Source organism: Chinchilla lanigera, unplaced genomic scaffold (genome assembly GCF_000276665.1).
Source record: "Chinchilla lanigera isolate Chin_1 unplaced genomic scaffold, ChiLan1.0 scaffold00005, whole genome shotgun sequence".
NCBI lineage: Eukaryota > Metazoa > Chordata > Mammalia > Rodentia > Chinchillidae > Chinchilla > Chinchilla lanigera.
In genome coordinates, this window is record NW_004955406.1 from 23,707,113 (window position 1) to 23,725,253 (window position 18,141).

The following is an 18,141-nucleotide window of genomic DNA, read 5'->3' on the forward strand; positions in this document are numbered from 1 at the left end:
AAATGAATGTTTCCAATGGAGAAGATCAGACAAGTCTTAAAATTTGCAACCCTAGAATGTGTGCATTGTCTGGGGTTTCATTCTCCCTATAATGTAAACATATACTACCAGAGATCGAAATCTCTTGTTTTTTAGTTATCTTTAAATTTGAAGGTTTGTCCTTTGAAGGACAGTTTTCTTTGTTCAAAAATCCCTGACCATGCAGAAATATAAAAATATTTTCTCTTCATTGTTAAATCTTTTTTCTTATGCACTTCTGGTATCAAATTATGTATTTGCAGAATAAAATATTTATTTTATTAAAAATAAAAGGTAGATATTTTAGTACAGTATATAGAAAAGATTAAGGTAATACCCAACCTTACGCATGGATGGCTTTCAAAACCAAGGAAGTGTCCCCCATGGCTGTGAGAATGCCAGCTCCTGTCATCATCAGCTCTTGTCATCATTGTCTCTGGGATGTGCTTGTAGAAGATACTCTGCCATACACATCCCCACCAGACTCTACCCAATATTGCCTGCTTATGATGTAGTTATCTAAATGTTTGATAGATTTCACCTGCTTATTCAAGTTACGCATAGCAGTGATGTCACAGTGGTATTTTCTTAGGGTTTTTTTTTTTTTTTTTTCCAGTAGCCAGTTTGTGCAGTTCTAGTCCTAACTGATGCATAGTTTTTTTCCAAGTGTAATGTAAATTGCAGTCGGCTTGCTCACCTTGTCATCACGGTCTGGTTTATTGATATCCTGAGGAAGGAATGGTGGTTAATCTTGACTGTCAACTTGTCTCTCTACTTGGTTTGACAGATGTCTAGAGAATTGGTAAAGCACACTTCTGGGTGTGTCTGTGAGGGTGTTTCCACAGACATTTTGCGTATGGGGAAGCAGAGTGAGGAAAGCCCGGATATAGTATATGTGCTGCTGAAGTGAGCATAGAAAGCCGGGGATATAGCTCAGTGGCACAAGCGCGTGCCTGGCAAGCACAAGGCCCTGAGTTTGATTCCTGGTACCAAAAAAAAAAAAAAAAAAAAAAAAGCAGAGTGAGGAAGACATGTTCTGAAGATGAGCTGTACCACCCAGTAGATTGGAACCTATATGGAACAAAAAGTGGAGGAAGGGAGAAGCTCATGTGATGGAATGTGTGTGTGTTTTATTGCTGTCATTGCCCATACATATTGACTTCAGATTCTTTAGTCTTTTAATGCAGATTTGGCAACCACCAGTTCTTCAGGTCTCTTCCAGGCCTTTGTTCTTGAACTGGGGCTGATCCTTGGTTCTTCTCATTCTGCGGCTCCCAGCTCTTTGGACCAAGCAGCTACTGGTTTCCCCAGAACTCCAACCTGCAGGTGGCTATTGTAGGACCAGCTAGCCTCCATCATGTAAGCCAGTCTCCTAAATCCCCTTTTGTAATAGGATATTTATGTTGTTGTTTTTGTCCCAATATGAAGAGATTAAGCCCCTTTATTGGTTTGGCAGCTTTATCAATTTCTTAGCCTATTTCTTCTCTTGAGATTGATGAAGAAAATGTTTGGCAAAGTTACCTAAAGCCCCATCTTAATTGTCAAAGTAGTAAAACATGAACAGGTAAGCATAGGAAATGAGTTCCAGGGTGAGCAGGTGATTAATGTCCGCTTTTGTGCCTGGCATACCTGGGACAGGCATGTGGCACACATCTGAGAGCTGATGGCATTGAGGGTTAGCACTGGCTTCTGTCCAAGCACTGCTGAAGCAGGAAGCTAAGGTGAGATTCATCAAAGAATGTCTTATCTCATGTTAATTTGAGTGACTTTGTTAGTCAGGAGAATGTGAAATGTTAATGTTGCCTGATTTTAGCTCCTCTTTAACTTCCATCATTGTTGAATTCTTTGACAAATAGGTATTGAATAGCTACTATTTATTGGGTACAGTAAACGGTACTGAGTATCTTGTTGTGGATAATAAAGTGGTACCTTGGTTCACAAACTTGATTTTTTCCACAGTTTTGGTGTTTTCTTGATGTTTATTTTTTTGGATGGGGTCTCACTTTGTAGTGCAGGCTTGCCTTGAGCTCACTATGTAGCTCAGGCTGCCCTTAAACTTGTGGCATCCTCCTGCCTCAGCCTCCCAAGTGCTGGGAGTACAGCTGTACACTACCAAGTCTGGCCGTTCCATGATTTTGGAAAAGGTGGCCACATTTGTGTGTGTTGGAAAGACAGCTGCAGTCATGTTTGGCATCCGATGCAGAGTTTACCAAAAAAACAAAACATAAGAAGGCTGAATTTTTCTGAATGCTTTTGTTTGCAAATCAAACTGGTAGGAGCTGAGGTTTTAAAATACATTCTCTTTGTGCTGAGCATAGGAGAAAGGGACCATGGTGACTACCAGTGTGAACTTTTATTTCTGTTTTTGCTAATTCTTCTCAGGCAACTTGGGTCTTCTTGGCATTCTATGTTTATTTATTTATTTTTTGGTTTTTCTCTGGTACTGGGAATTGAACTCACGACCTTGCGCTTGCCAGGCAGGTGCTGTGCTGCTGAGCTAAATCCCCAGCTCCTTCTTGGCATTCTAGAACAGACTAGACAGAAGCCAGTCCCTCTGGGTAGAACTCAGAAAAGTTGAATCATTGGACATTAGTAAACTTTTCACTCTCCAGAAAGAAGCTGGGAGTGAGAGGGTTTCCTCTTAAGAGTATTGTACTACTATGTAGGTTGCCTGAAATTTCCATGTGGCTGACTTTGCAGGTGCCAGAACCTCCTGACTAGTTTCTTAATTGCTTACAAAGGGGTCTGTCTGTAAAGTCACAACACCTGTCCCCTACATAGTAGTAGTGAGTGTCATATTGAGGCCTTGGCATACCTCCTTTATCTTTGGAGAAATTGTGCTGTCTAGCCTAGCAGGCATAATAATTTAGAGTGATAGTAAAAATGAATATGAAATGAATTTTATCAGAATTTTCCAGTTTTCACTTTGATTTCACAAAGGGAAAAGTTGTTGTAGCAACCATCTAACTACGCTTATAAAATGGTGGCCAAGGTCCATGATATTCAGTGTGTTAACTTTCAACCCCAGAGGAAAAAAACCAAAAGGACGAGTTGTATTGTTAGGAAGGTACAAAGTATTTCTTTTTCACTATCTACTGAAATTTTCCTCAGTGGCCCACAAATAACTAGAGTTCAGTATACATAGTACCTTCACTTCTCTTCTAACTCACATGTTTTGTGTTCTGTCAGTAAAAGATGATTGGTTTCCCAGTCATATTTAACTTTTCTTACACCAGAGTCCTGTGTATTCCTCAGCCATCTATCTTTTTTTTTGTTGTTTTGTTTTTTTCTGGTACCGGGAATTGAACTCACGACCTAGTGCTTGCCAGGCAGGCACTGTGCCGCTCAGCTAAATCCCCAGCCTCTCATCTGTCTAATTTTGTCTATCTGTGCTTAATTGCTTTAGGTCAGATAGTTAATCTTAGTTGTGTTTTAGCAAGTATCCTCATTGATCTCCATATGGCTAGTTGCTTTCTATTCTTGAGTTTCAGTGAAAATACTTGGTTGTGTCCTTCTCGTTTAAAACTTTGAATATCTTCTAAACACAAGCGTACCTGATTTTCTTGTCTGTCTTCATACATGCTGCTCCCCCCCGCCCCAGTACCAGGAACTGAACTCATGACCTTGTGCTCGCCAGGCAAGCGCTGTGCCGCTGAGCTAAATCCCCAGCCCCATAACGAGAAAGCCATGCTGCTGTTTTTGACCTACAGCCTTTTTTCTTTTGTATTCTTACTCCATTGTGGTAACTTGTTTGTTTTTAAGGCTTCTTTCTTCTCTATAAAAGCCTTCTCAGACTCCTCAGATTCTTTTTTTGTCAGATTGTAGTTTATTTTTGTATACATTGTTTTTAGGTTATGAGTTTTGAGACGAACATCCTAGGGAAGTAATGCTTGATTAATAATAGAGAACTACTAAATATTTGGATGACTGGGACTACTGTAAGTTTTTGCTCCCTAGAAGAGTCAGTGTTGTAACTATGATTGTCTTCCCTGAGTTTGTACAGGAGCCTGTCCCTCTGTTCAAAGATATGTAGAGAGTTGGGGGTGTAGCGCAGTGGTACAGTGCTTTCCTAGTATATGTGCAGCTCTGGGTTCAGTTTCCAGCATGGGGGCGGGGGTACCCACAGAGAAGTTTTCCTTACTATATTGATTCATTTGTAGTGGGAGGGAAGGCAGAATTAAGGAATTGGTATGATGGAAAAAGCTTGTAAAATGAGGAGCAATAGGAGGTACTAGGATGTTTACCCAAAAAAGAAAGAACACTCAGGTGGAGATAATCCAGACTCTTAAGCCCTTGAATGGCTATCTTGTAGAAAAATTATTAGCCTTAATCAGTTTGTTTCCAGAGGGGCAGTTCTGAGTTCTAGGAATGTTAGAGCTGACTGACTAGATAAGGAAGTTTTCATGAGTGGAGCTGTGAAAGTACAGGCATAACGGCCAGTGGTTTAAAGTGCTGCAAACTAGATTTTATATCTCGGGCAAAGTTGGACTAAACAGCCTTACTGAAGAGTTGGAAATGTTTCTTATTTAGTTCTAAGTTCCATGATCATGAATTTCAGAGAAGTACATGTTTGTGTTAACATGTTCACAATGGGGCCTACACATACCTCACTGCCAGGTGGCTCTGATTTGTGGTTTTTTTTTTTTTTTGTCTTTTCTTCTTCTTCTTCCAGGAATCTAACTCACGACCTTGCGCTTGCCAGGCAGGTGCTGTGCCACTGAGTTAAATCCCTATCCCCTAGATGGCTCTGATTTGAATTGGACTGTTCCTGCCTGTTTGTACCACTTCTCAGTGGGTCTTCAATTACAGTAATGCAAAGAAAGGTATTGATTTGGCAGACCAGGTTTCGTTATATTATAGTTCCTTAAGGACAATATTAAAATGGCATAAAAATTATAATATAGCTAATTTATGGTAAAGCAGTTATAAATGAATATTGCTTTGTACACCAGCACTGGTGTACTTAAAAGGTTGCCATATTGTTTGTTTGAGATAGTCTTGCTGTATTCACTGTATAGCCCGGGTTGGCCTCAAACTCAGAGCAGTCCTCCTGTCCTAGCCTCCCAAGTGCTGAGATTACAGTGTGCCACCATGCCTGGCCCATGCAATGTTAAAATTTTGAGTTAATTATTGAAAAACCATTCATGAACATAAATAAAGTTCTTTTCATTTGTTTAATTTTTTTTTTTTTTTTTGGTCTTTTTTGAGACAGGGTCTCGCTATGCAGCTCAGGCTGGCCTTGAGCTCACTTTGTAGCCCAGGCTGGTCTCGAACTCGCAAAGATCCTCCTGCCTCAGCCTCCTGAGTGCTGGGATTACAGGCGTGCGCCACCTCGCCTGGCTAATTTCTTTTCATTTAATGAAATAAATGTATTGATTATTGTAATAATTTTTAAACTGGTATTTATAGTATTAACTAAAGTCTGTATTTGAACAGTAATTATTTAAAGTCAAGCAACTAAGTAGATTTGGTCCATTTATAGACTTACTAATTTTATTAGTGAAAAGACTGACGAAAGTGATTACAGTAGGTCCATTTGTACACCTGATGATTCAAGCCGGTGGGAACATGTTAAGACAGTCTAGTATACATTGAATAGTTATGTACTTTAGATGATGTTAACTACTCTTTGTTTGCCAGCTGTTGAGCATTCAGCCATCAATGGTAGTCTCTGTCAAATAGTTTTAAATGGAAAGATTCTTGAGCTTGTCCTCTACTTTAACAGTTCCTAATGATCAGTTTTGTGCTTTACATCCTGTCTTAATCCACTTGACTTATTATGACAGTACTTTAGACTGGGTAGTTCTTGAGGAACAGAAACTTAATGCTCACAGTTCTGGAATCTAGGAAATTCAAGGTCAAAGCATCAGTGAGTTCAGTGTTTGGTGAAAGCTTGTTTTTTGTGGATGGCACCCTCTGTGTGTCCTTACATAGTGGAAGAGCAAAGTAGCCCCTTAAATGTATTTTAAAAGGACACTGATCCCTCATGACTTTGTCAGTTCCCCAGGGCCCCATCTCAACATTGGCATTCCGGTTTCTAGGGAAGCTGAAACTTTTCCCTCTGAAGGTTCAGTAATCAAGTCTTTTGAAACAGCGGACAGTAGGCAAATTAAAGGGACAAAAGCATGCAAGTTGATTATACAATTAAAGCAGGGGTCCCCAACACCTGGGCCAAAGAGAAGGCGAAGCTTCATTTCTATTTCTAGCCAGTCCTCATTGCCTGCATTACCACTTGAGCTCCACCTGTTGTCAGATCAGTGGTGGCATTAGATTTTCTTAAGAATGAAAATCCTACTGTGCATGGGAACAATATAGATTGTATACTCCTTATGCGAATCTAATGCCAGATAATCTGAGATGGAGCTAAGGCAGTGATGCTAGTGCTGGGAAATATAATTATGTATCAGAAACATATACTTACAACAACAAATAAAAACTAAACTCAGCCCCTAGCCCTGTCTGTGGAAAAATTGTCTTCTATCAAGTAAGTCCCTAGTGCCAGAAAGGTTGGAGATCATATGGAACTTAAAAGAAGGGCCAAATGGTTGAGACTTAAGTACCCTTTTCATAGGGCAAGGGGAAATGGAGATCTATAGGCAGTTACAGAGGGGTAGTAAATGATGTTTTAGGGGGAGAAAATGAGGCTGAATAGACAAGGGTCTGGAACAAAAGTTCTTCGTGGGTGTAGATATGGTGACTGATTTTTAGGCTTTTCTCTGTCATATGAGTTTATTCTTTCTTGTTTCATGAAATTTCAGTAAGAATATTTGAAAGTAGTTAGTTCTTCTTTGATAGAACTAGTCTTTAGATAGATAAAGGAACCCTAGAGAAAGCCCTTGCTTGTGTTTGCTGCTTTACAGATGTTCTTAAAGTTCAAAGTGGTATATTTTTGATGTATTGTATTCTGAGGCCCAAAAGTTGGAACATCAGTTTTGGGGCTACACAGACATTCAGATGAAGTACTTCCCTTTCAAATACTAATATTATTTTTGCCTCCTTTTTATTCCTAGCAATGTCTCAGGCTGTGCAGACAAATGGAACTCAGCCATTAAGCAAAACATGGGAACTGAGCTTATACGAATTACAACGAACACCTCAGGTAATACAGGTTAAAATAACCTTGGAAATATCAAGTATGTGAACTGAGATGCAATTTCAGAAAATGAGGGCCGGGGATATAGCTCAGTGGCACAAGTGCCTGCCTGGCAGGCCCAAGGTTCTGAGTTCGGTTGCTGGTCCAAAAAAAAAAAAAAAAATGAAAACCTAAGTGGTACTTCTTTATTTCAACGAATTTTTTTTGTATTCCATACAAACCTCACTGTTAGGCACTAGAGGAGGAACAGTGGTGAATTAAACCAATGTGACTCTAGTCCATGAAGTTTATAGACATTAAACAAGTAAATATCCATAAAATCACACCTGTTGAGAAGTTGTACTATAATAATAATGGGGCAACTAGGGAAGACTTTTGAGGAGGCAGAATGGCATAAACTAGAGGAGAGATTTGAAGGTAAACATGCTTAAAACTGGACTCATTGTAAGCTTGAGATGCCTGTGAAAGAGTAGAGCAGGCAGAGATGCTAACTAGAGTCTGGGCTAACTATAAAACTTTAGGTACTGTTTGCACATCTTAAGCAATGGGAATGAATATGTCCACCAAAGAACTGGAACAGGGCCCCAAACTTCATTTAGAAGTGCTCCAACATTTAGAAATTAGGTGACAGACAAAGTAGATGGAACCAGTGAAGAAGATCGAGAAACGAGATGGAGGGGAGAGGGCATTCAGAATCTAAAGAAGGAGGAGGATAAAGTTAATATGTTAAGAAGTGCTGATAGGCTGAAATAAAATGAACATTAAAAAAGAGTTAACTAGATTTGGCATTTATGCTTGGTTACCTTAACAAGAGCAAATTCACTTGAGTATAGGTTAAAAATTGAATGGAGCCATGATGTATTTTCATCATTGGTTCATATCATGGACCAAGGAAATGATAATTGTGTGTAATGGAGAAAAGTGAAAAAAGAATCTACAGGATTCTTCAGAGAAGTTTGGCTGCACAGGGGAGCAGAGAAACACAAAAACCTGGAGGGAAATACAGAATTAAGAAGTTTCCTGCCCAGTACTGGAAAAACAAACAAACAAAAAAAAGAAGTTTCCTGTTCTGTGTATGAGTGCTCCACTTCCCCCATGCCTTGCACATTGCAGTGCACAGTAACCTCACTGAGATACTAATATCCTAAATTGATAATAGAGAGGGAAAGATTACTGAAACCGGAGAGCAAATAAAAGTAAAAGAGGGACTTCTTCAGGCAGGAACAAAGGAATGTACCTTTGAAAGGAACAGGTATAGTTTCTCCTTAAAACAAACAGAAAGCTGTTTTATAGATTTGCTAAAGAAGAAATGAGGAAACTCTCAGTGAAATACAGTGGGAGGTGAAGTGATCTGTGGCAGGTAGTAAAAAGTTTGCAGACACACAAAAGGAATAAGATAGGGTAGAGGAAGGAAAAGTGAATTTGTTACAATAACCAATTGCTGAGCAGTGTCTTAATACCCATTTAAGGCTGGTGACATTTTTGGTGATGTCAGTCTGATTTCCTTTTTCCCCACACAATACTACACACCCATACAAACACAGACCTGAAGAACATAGGTGACTGGTTTAGCCAGGTTAGGTTTTATCAGAAATCCAAGTGGGTTATCATACTTGCCGAATGAGAGTTTTCTTCACCTATAAGGTATTACAAATTTTAAATCATACGTTTGCCTGTTAGCATTTTGAAGATGGAAGAATTGTTAGGGTTCAGCTGGTCCAAACTTACATTTTCAGATAGAACAGTGTTATATAGAGAGAGCCATAAAACTAATTACATAATTAGCATTACCAAGGCACATGGTTCCAAATTCAATGTGTTTTGCTTTTCATACAGGATAATTTCCTGCTTATCTTTTACTACATTACTATATTATCTTGGTTTTCAAAATAAGGATTTACATATTGTATTGGTGATGGGGTTGCAAGAAGTTAGAAGATCCGAGCTAAAGCAAGATTGGCTATGAGTTTACAAGAGTGGTGGCTGAGTGATAGGCACATGTTCATTTTTACCATTTTCAGTGATTTTATATATTTGGATTTGCCATAATAAAAAAATAAGTAGCATTTAGTTTTAAAGTGACTGTCTTTTACAGGAGGCAATAACAGATGGCTTGGAAATTGTGGTTTCACCTAGAAGTCTCCACAGCGAATTAATGTGCCCAATTTGTTTGGATATGTTGAAGAACACTATGACTACAAAGGAGTGTTTGCACCGTTTTTGTGCAGATTGTATTATCACAGCCCTAAGAAGTGGGTATGTTGAAATGAATTACACTAGTTATTTACATTGTAGCATGACTGTAGGTAGCTCTCTGGAGTTTAAAGTATGTAAAATAACATTCTTATGAAAGTGTTATTTCAGTAGGAGAATTGATAGCATATAAATAGTGGGTAGTTTTTCCATGTATGTTATGGATATCAGAAAGGGGAAGTTTTAATTTAGCCAAAGAAGAGATTTTTGTTTCTAAAATGGTATGCATAAATTATCACTGAGAAGTATCTAAAGTTTTCTCTTTTGGCGCTGGTAGTATCTGAGGTTGGCTGAACCTTACTTTTACCTATTTATCAGAAATTTAAGGAAATTCATGTTAATCATTTTAAATTTCTGTGACTTCAGAAAGCTATTGCAGTAAATATGATAACTACGTAGAAGCTGGATGGTTTTGTTTTTAGCCCAACGATACTGACATTGTTTACATTTTCTTTTCTTCTCTCTTTATTTAGCAACAAAGAATGTCCTACCTGTCGGAAAAAACTAGTTTCCAAAAGATCACTAAGGCCAGACCCAAACTTTGATGCACTCATCAGCAAAATTTACCCTAGTCGTGATGAGTATGAAGCTCATCAGGAGAGAGTATTAGCCAGGATCAACAAGCACAATAATCAGCAGGCACTCAGTCACAGCATTGAAGAAGGTCTGAAGATCCAGGCCATGAACAGGTATTTGGGAAAGAAGGATAGAGAGGGTGGCCATTTTTTGTAATGCTTTATTAAATATTGAATTTACTTTTTGAAAAATTTAAAGTATATTAACAAGTAGCAGTTTTGCATGATTACTTTTTCGTACAAGTGTAATATGCTTCTACGCATGATAGGGTATTTGATTTAAAATACTAGGATTTTCTCCACTATCCTATTTCTCCTCTCTAGAGCAAAACTTGAAAGAGTTGCGCATGTCTGTTTTTCCTATGTTTTATGCCGAATGTCTTCCAGTTAGGCTTTCATCATCACAAATCCCCCATCATACTGCCATTGTGAAAGTTGTTACTGACCACATTATACAATCCAATGGGTAATTCTCAGACCTCATCTTAGTGAGCAATATTTGACACAATTAATTTTTCTTTCTTCCTTGAATAATTTTCTTCACCTGGTTTTTGTGAGATCATTTTTCTAGGTTCCTTTTTTATGTCACCAACTGTTCCTTCTAAGTTTCTTTTGTAAGTTTATTCCAGTTCTCCTGACTCTTCAAAGTAGAATGTCTCAACTCTTCATTTTCACACTTTCTGAGGATGAAGTCTGTCTCCAGATGACCTCATCTTTAATAATCATCTGGTCCTGTCTTTAATAATCATCTGGTACGCTGATGATTACCAGATATATTTATCCAGCCTGGTCTGCTCTGAGTTTCAGATTTCATCTCCCCTTACATAGCTAATAAGCATCTTGAAGTTACTGAACTTTGATTCATATTCCCTTCTTCTCTTCATTGTTGATCGTTTTAGTTGCTGGTGACTCCCTTATTCCATTTGCTTTAGCCATAAACTTGGAAAACCCCTGCCTCCCCCCAAACACACGAAATCCTTAATGTATTCCAAGACCCTGCATAATCTGGGCATTTGGTTTACCCTCATTCTTTTTTCCTAGCTGGTCATTATTTTCCAAAGTAGGAGATGCCGATAAAAAGCCTCATTTCAATCTGATGGTTGTTACTTCAGCTGAATATCAGAATCACTTGGAAAACTTTTAAGCCTCGGGGCTTAAGGTATCACTCAACACCAAGTAATTGGGGCCTAGGTCACTGTTTTTAAGGTTCATAATGGTGCTTAAGGTAAAAAAGAATCACTGGCTTAAAGGTTAAAAGATGTGTTCCATTTTAATTATGTAAGCCCGAGCTGCCACTGTTTTTTTAAAAAGTAGTATTTTAAAAATAATAATACATTCTTAAAGGGTTCTAAGAACTTTAATGGTTGTTTAATTTAGTCTTTCGTAAGGAACAAGAATACTCTTAGTAAAATCCTTTAGACAGTGCTTTGGTTTTTTGTTTCTTTTTTCTTGGTTTTTCTCCGGTACTGGGAACCGAACTCACGACCTTGCGCTTGCCAGGCAGGTGCTTTGCCGCTGAGCTAAATCCCCAGCCCCGTAGACAGTGCTTTGGTTTTGCTTGAATATTTCTAGCAGTGGGTCTGTGTGATAGGAAATCCTTTTTTTTTTTTTTTTTGTCTTTTTGAGACAAGGTCTCACTGTGCAGTTCAGGCTGGCCTTGCACTCACTTTGGCTCAGGCTGACCTCGACTCACAACGGTCCTCCTCCCTCAGCCTCCTGAGTGCTGGGATTACAGGCGTGTGCCACCGCGCCTGGCCTAGGAAATCTTTTGATTTGTTGGCAACTTTATTAAAACTTCCTTACTGTTCTTTAAACTCAACAAGTTTTTTCTGCCTCAGGGTCTTTGTGTTTTCTCTCTTTCACAGATATTCTTTGTGATAATCCACATAAAATATTCCTTCATTTTTTTTCAAGTGTCTGCTGAGTTTCAACCCATCCTAGGACTGCGTACTTCCTCACCTTCTTTGTCTAATTTTTTCTCCATAGCACTTGTTCTTTTTTGTTGTTGTTGTTACCTTTTTAAGACAGGGTTTTGCTATGCAGTTCAGGCTGGCCTTGAACTCACTTTGTAGCCCAGGTTGGTCTCAATCTCTCCACAATCCTCTTGCCTCAGTCTCCCAGGTGCTGGGATACAAGGGTGCACCACCACACCTGGCCCATAGCACTTACTCCTTAAATATGTTGTTTGCTACACTAAAATATGTCTTAGTAGGGTTAAGACTGTATCAGTCTCATTGTCTTCAACTCCAGTTCTGAGAACCATGTTTGGTTTTTTTTTTTTTTTTGTTACCGGGATCGAATTCAGGACCTTGCGCTTGCCAGGCAGGTGCTTGTGCCGCTGAGGTATATCCCTGGCCCTCATGTTTGGTTTAAAGTAATTGTTCAGTTAAAAATTTTGAATATGTGAAAAAATTTTAAAGTTCTTTCTTTATTTTGAACTAAAATTATGCTCAGTGTATAGTGGTCTAGTCTGTCTTCTGTTGAAATACATTGGATTCTGTGCATTTTTCAGATTCTACTTCTAGCTTTTCAAATATTTTCATCAGGTTACATGTTTTTACATGCTCCTTTCAAGGCTAAATTTTCATGTTCTGATTGCTTTATATTCTACTTTACATCACTCAAAATAATTGGTGTTATTCTTAAAATAGTACCATCAGGACAGTAAGTACTATAGTACATGTAATTTGATAAACGTAGGATATAATAGACTATTTGTCTTTATCTAAACATTATTTAAATGTTGCCAAAAATTCATTCCTGTTTTGGAAAGACTTTTGGGGTAAAAATAAATACATTAAGTCTTAGGGAACTTGTTAGATTACTTCAACTTATAGTCAACTAAAACAGCTTTATAAAAGTCACTTGTTGTAGATTTTAGAACATATGTAAGTATCATTTTTATGTTGTAATTATTGAGAGTTTTATATTGTTCCATTATTAGGATTTATGCATTTAAAAAAATTGTGATTGTCTTTTTTTTTTTTTTTTTTGGTTTTTCTCCGGTACTGGGAACCGAACTCACGACCTTGCGCATGCCAGGCAGGCGCTTTTGCCGCTGAGCTAAATCCCCAGCCCCCAAAAAATTGTGATTAAGTGGTTGCTTCCACAGCACATACACATTACTAAAATTGTGGTTTCAAAACATGCAATGTAAAATTAACCTTTTTTTTTTTCCCCGGTACTGGGAATCGAACTCATGACCTCGCACTTGCCAGGCAGGCGCTGTGCCACTGAGCTAAATCACCAGCCCCCAAAATTAACCATTTTAAAAACCATTTTTAAGTATGGCATTCTGTTGTGTTTACTCACATTGTTGTGTGGCACATCTCCAGGACTTTTTTCATACTATATAAAACTAAAATTCCCCGTTAATCAGTTACTCTTAATTTCTTTCTCTCCTCAGCTTCTGGTAATCACCATTTCACTTTCAGTTTCTATGAGTTAATAACTCATACAGGTAGAAGCAGTGTTTGTCTTTTTTGTGACTGGTTTATTTCACTTAGAATAGTATCCTGAACATATTCATTTATATGGTGGCATAGACGGGGATTTTTCTTCCCTTTTGAAGGCTGAATAACATTCCGGTATATGTATTTGTATTTTTCTGAATCATAGTTTTGTCAGTTAACATTTAGGTTATTACTTCTTAGTTTTAAAATTATCTATAGGTTTCATAAGCAGAACTTTATTTTATTTTTTAAAGCAGGATTTCTTTCTTTTAATTGGTGTTTTATTTGCAGTACATAGTAGTTCCATTTATTTGGCAGAAATTATTTGGTTTGAGGGAAATACATATTTTTGATCCCTTTATTGCCCTTTCCCTCCTCCCTCCCTCTTCTGCTGATCCCCTTTCCTGTCTCCCAAAAATACCTGTTTCCTACCCTTTCTTTTATTTTATTCTTTAATTAATTTATAAACCATAAAACTATGAGTTCTTGATCATCTTTTCTAACCAGTAGCCTATTGTTTGCTTATTCTGGCAGTAAACTTAATAAAGACACTATTTTTAGAGGTGCTGTCATTCTTGCATACTTCTTTTTCATCATGTATCCTTTTCTCTTTTTCTTTTTTATGAGGAACTTATATTAATGTAGGAAGATTATTTAACTTTTACCTAATTTTCTTCGGTTTTCTCAACTACAAAATGGTGGTAATGTTACTTCCCTGCTATTTTGGTGAAGAATAAGTGAGATTATGTACACGAAGTGCCTTGCTTAGTAATTGGTTAGTGAGTTGCATCTATAACCGTGTTGGCTGCATTGCACTGGCAGACTTTGCAGGAGGTCAGAAGGAATAGAATCCTTACTATCCTTTAAGTTTAGTTTGCTTAAGAATATTTATGCCTGAAGTATTTGTGTGTAGTGAGGTTTTCTAAAGCTTGATTTCAGGTACATGTGGGGAACAATGACATTATGCACGTTACCAGATTCACTTACCAAGATTTATTGTTTTTTATTATTATTATTTTTTTGGTCTTTTTGAGACAGGGTCTTGCTATGCAGTTCAGGCTGGCCTTGAGCTTGCTTTGTAGCCCAGGCTGGTCTCGAACTCTCAAGGGTCCTCCTGCCTCAGCCTCCCAAGTGCTGGGATTACAGGTGTGTGCCACCACACCCGGCATCAAGATTTTTTAGAATCTGAATTCAGCAGCAGGCATGCTTTGAATGTGATGCTTTGACTAAATGTAACTTTCATGTATTCTTCCCATCTCATCCCCCTTTACTAGATTACAGCGGGGCAAGAAACAACAGATTGAAAATGGTAGTGGAGCAGAAGATAATGGTGACAGTTCGCACTGTAGTAATGCATCCACACACAGCAATCAGGAAGCAGGCCCTAGTAACAAACGGACCAAAACATCTGATGATTCTGGGCTTGAACTTGATAATAACAATGCAACAGTAGCAATTGATCCAGTAATGGATGGTGCTAGTGAAATTGAGTTAGTATTCAGGCCTCATCCCACACTTATGGAAAAAGATGACAGTGCACAGACAAGGTAAGTATGTGGGTTAATTTGAGATTATCTGAATTCAGAAGGTTTAATTTGGAGTTAAAAGGCAATTTTGTGTAAGAAGTAGAAAACCAGTATTTGTCCCACTGCCAATGGTTGTTTTCTGCCTCCTTCATGTACTTGGCATTCACAGTTGAATATCAGAAAAGAGTGACCCTGCTAGCCAGGAGGAAAAGAGATTAACTTCATTTCTTAACAGTGATACCAGCGTGCCAGTAGGCTTTAAAATTTAAGCTGATAAAAATGAATTTACCACACTGTATTTCCAGCGCACTGCCTGTCATTGAGTGAAGATAAACATCAAGTATTTATTGAATGTATGGCTGAATGGTATATTATTTAAATTTTGTAGATAATAAGCAGTCTCTTTCAAATTGCTATTCTTTTTGGTGCTGCAGCCAGCCAATCTGATCATTAGTGTTAAAAGATGTTGCTGTTTTTTATTTTTAGCACTTTGTGTATTTCTGTTTGATTTTATTACATCTTGTTTTATAGAGGTTAAGGGAGTTTCAGTGACCAGGCAGTCAGGTAGTGAGGGTGTAAGTTCTTCTCTTCTGTGCTTTTCAGTAAGAAAGTTTTAGATTACAGAGCAACAAATTTCTATTATTTTTTAATAATTGAGACATTAACATTTTACTTAGCTTTTTAGAAATAGTTCTATATGCCTCGCAAGCGCAGGGTCGTGAGTTCAGTTCCCGGCACCGGAGAAAAAACAAAAAAAAACAAAACAAAAAAAGAAATAGTTCTATAATTTAAGTGCATTTTTCTCATATATTCTGTACATTACATTTCTAATGATTCATTCTTCCAGATACATAAAGACTTCAGGTAATGCCACTGTTGATCACTTATCGAAGTATCTGGCTGTGAGGTTAGCTTTAGAAGAACTGCGAAGCAAAGGAGAATCAAACCAGATGAACCTTGATACAGCCAGTGAGAAGCAGTATACAATTTATATAGCAACAGCCAGTGGCCAGTTCACTGTGAGTATTTAAAATAATAGACTGTTGAACCTGGGAGCACATTGACCAGTTCTGAGTGGCACTGACCAGTTCTGGTGGGGAAGGCCTAACAACAAGACTGCAAAACCAGGACCCGAGAGGGGAAAAAAAATCACAACAGAGTAGTTGACTTTCGATACCTTTTGTTTGTTGTGTTATGAACAAATGTAAGTGATAGGTATTCCTGAGATTTAAAAAGAAAATTCTATGGAGCTCTTTCTGTTCTATTTATGATGTTTCACATAATTCTCATTTTTTTTTTCTTTTTTGTTGTAGGTATTAAATGGCTCTTTTTCTTTGGAATTGGTCAGTGAGAAATACTGGAAAGTGAACAAACCCATGGAACTTTATTACGCCCCCACCAAGGAGCACAAATGAGATTTTAAAAATCACTTCTGGACTGAACTTTTTTTATAGCCTAATTCTTTAATATTAAAGATGTACCATCATTACTTTTATGGACAGATCTTGGATATGTTGTTCAGTTTCCTTTCTGAGCCAGACTCGTTTACACTATTAGATTTACTTCCCCTTAATTTAAGATTTACTTTTTGGAAGGGACTGCAGTTATTCAATACTTCTTCTTTCCTTTAAAAAATATATCTAAGTTGTATGCTTTTACAAAGTATAGTTCCATTTGGAGCACCCTTTGACCCAGGAATTTTTCATAGGTATGCGTTCTTAAGTAAAGATTGAATTGGCTATCATTTTCCCTCTCCCATCAAGTTTTCTAGGCCTATGGAATGTTAAATACAGTAATACGTATTCCACCTTTTTTCCCCCCTGGAGTCTTATATATTTATAGTTTTCTATACAAACTGTAGTATCTTCATGAAGACCAAGGCTCAAATTTACTGTGCTTAAAATCAATTCTCATAGGATTATAATTTTCATGGTATTTTCTTCCATAATATCTCATTTACAAGGAGGTTCTTTATGAACTTGGTGTCCATTGTCATGCAATGTTATTTTTTTCATTTTTTTCCCTGTAAGTTTAGAATTTCTGGTCATGGGGAAGAGAATCAAACAAAATCTTAAGTTCTGTGGGAACGTGGTTCATTAACAGATTTTACTGAAGAAAGAATTGGTAGTAATATGTAGTCCTCAATTGTATATTTAAGAGTTCTTTTTTGTATTTTACTGTCTTCATTTCCTGTTACATGTTTTTGATGTTCTTTTCCTATTAAAATATCAGAGATACGGAGATATTTTGCACTTTAGCCTTGATGAAAAGTACAAGATATGTTCATTGCTTTCCTAATTCATTTCTTATTGGTAGTAGTCACAAAAATTTCAAGAATTTTCATGGCACATACAACTCACAATGGGAAACAGTTTGCTTGTTTGAAAAGTATGCCTCACATTTAGAGTTTGATGCTCTGCTGATTTACACTGTATAGAACCAAGTTAATGGAGTTCGAGCCTTTGTTTGATATGTACTGAAAGCTAATTCTGTGGAAAAATGTCATCCAGTAGGGTAAAGTCATCCTCCTTTTTGTTTTATATTGAGAGACAGTGTTGAAGTTTTGGACGCCAGAGCTGACAGGTCAGAAATAAGAGGGACTTATGTGTTATTTTTCATCCCTGTTGTGATTCTGCATATGTCTCCCAAGTTTATATCACCACAGTATTTACGCAAACATGTTTGCATTGAGAAACTGACCCCAAAGGATTTTGATAGGAAGGAGTTAGACCTCGTATATCATTGTAAGTAAAGTCTGTCTATTTATTGTAAATATTTACAATTGACAGATTGGGGCCAGTGTGATGTTTTAAATCTTAAAGCAAGTATGAAAACTTAAAGGCTTCAATTTTCTACCATTTTATTGAAAATATTTAAAATCTGTTTTTACAGGGTTTTTTTTGGTAATTTGTGCCATGAAATTTGAAAACTACCAAAAATTAAGAGTACTTTTATATTCAATTTCTTTTCTGGTATAGTGTTAAACTGCATAGATTATTAATGCATGTCCATTGAATATAACCCTGGTTTTGTGGTAAAACTGTTTAGATTTTATTAGTGACATTAGATTAGTGATTGCATTAAATAACTAAATTCCCATTGTGGTTATTAATTGAAATTTTGTCTTTAAGCAGAAAGTTATTTGTGAATATAAGCTTCGTGCTTAGAGAATGTATGTGTTTTTATCTGTCAGTATGGGAGGACATAAACTGTGTGCATCATTA

General features: G+C 37.4%; 1 protein-coding gene across 3 annotated transcripts in view; it reads left to right on the top strand.

Moving 5' to 3' along the window:
• Positions 1–18,141, top strand: part of Rnf2 (ring finger protein 2) — a 52,307-nt gene extending 34,166 nt beyond the window's left edge. Inside the window, exons 1-7 of one of the 3 annotated variants that reach the window (XM_005375062.2) lie at positions 1,293–1,377; positions 7,029–7,117; positions 9,207–9,367; positions 9,838–10,053; positions 14,666–14,938; positions 15,765–15,936; positions 16,231–18,141. In XM_005375062.2, coding sequence (XP_005375119.1) covers positions 7,031–7,117; positions 9,207–9,367; positions 9,838–10,053; positions 14,666–14,938; positions 15,765–15,936; positions 16,231–16,332 — 1,011 coding nt within the window. In that variant the 5' untranslated portion in view covers positions 1,293–1,377; positions 7,029–7,030 and the 3' untranslated portion in view covers positions 16,333–18,141. Of the gene's footprint in view, positions 1–1,292; positions 1,378–4,731; positions 4,842–7,028; positions 7,118–9,206; positions 9,368–9,837; positions 10,054–14,665; positions 14,939–15,764; positions 15,937–16,230 lie in introns of those variants that run through there. The other 2 variants (XM_005375061.2, XM_005375063.2) reach the window with 2 other exon arrangements.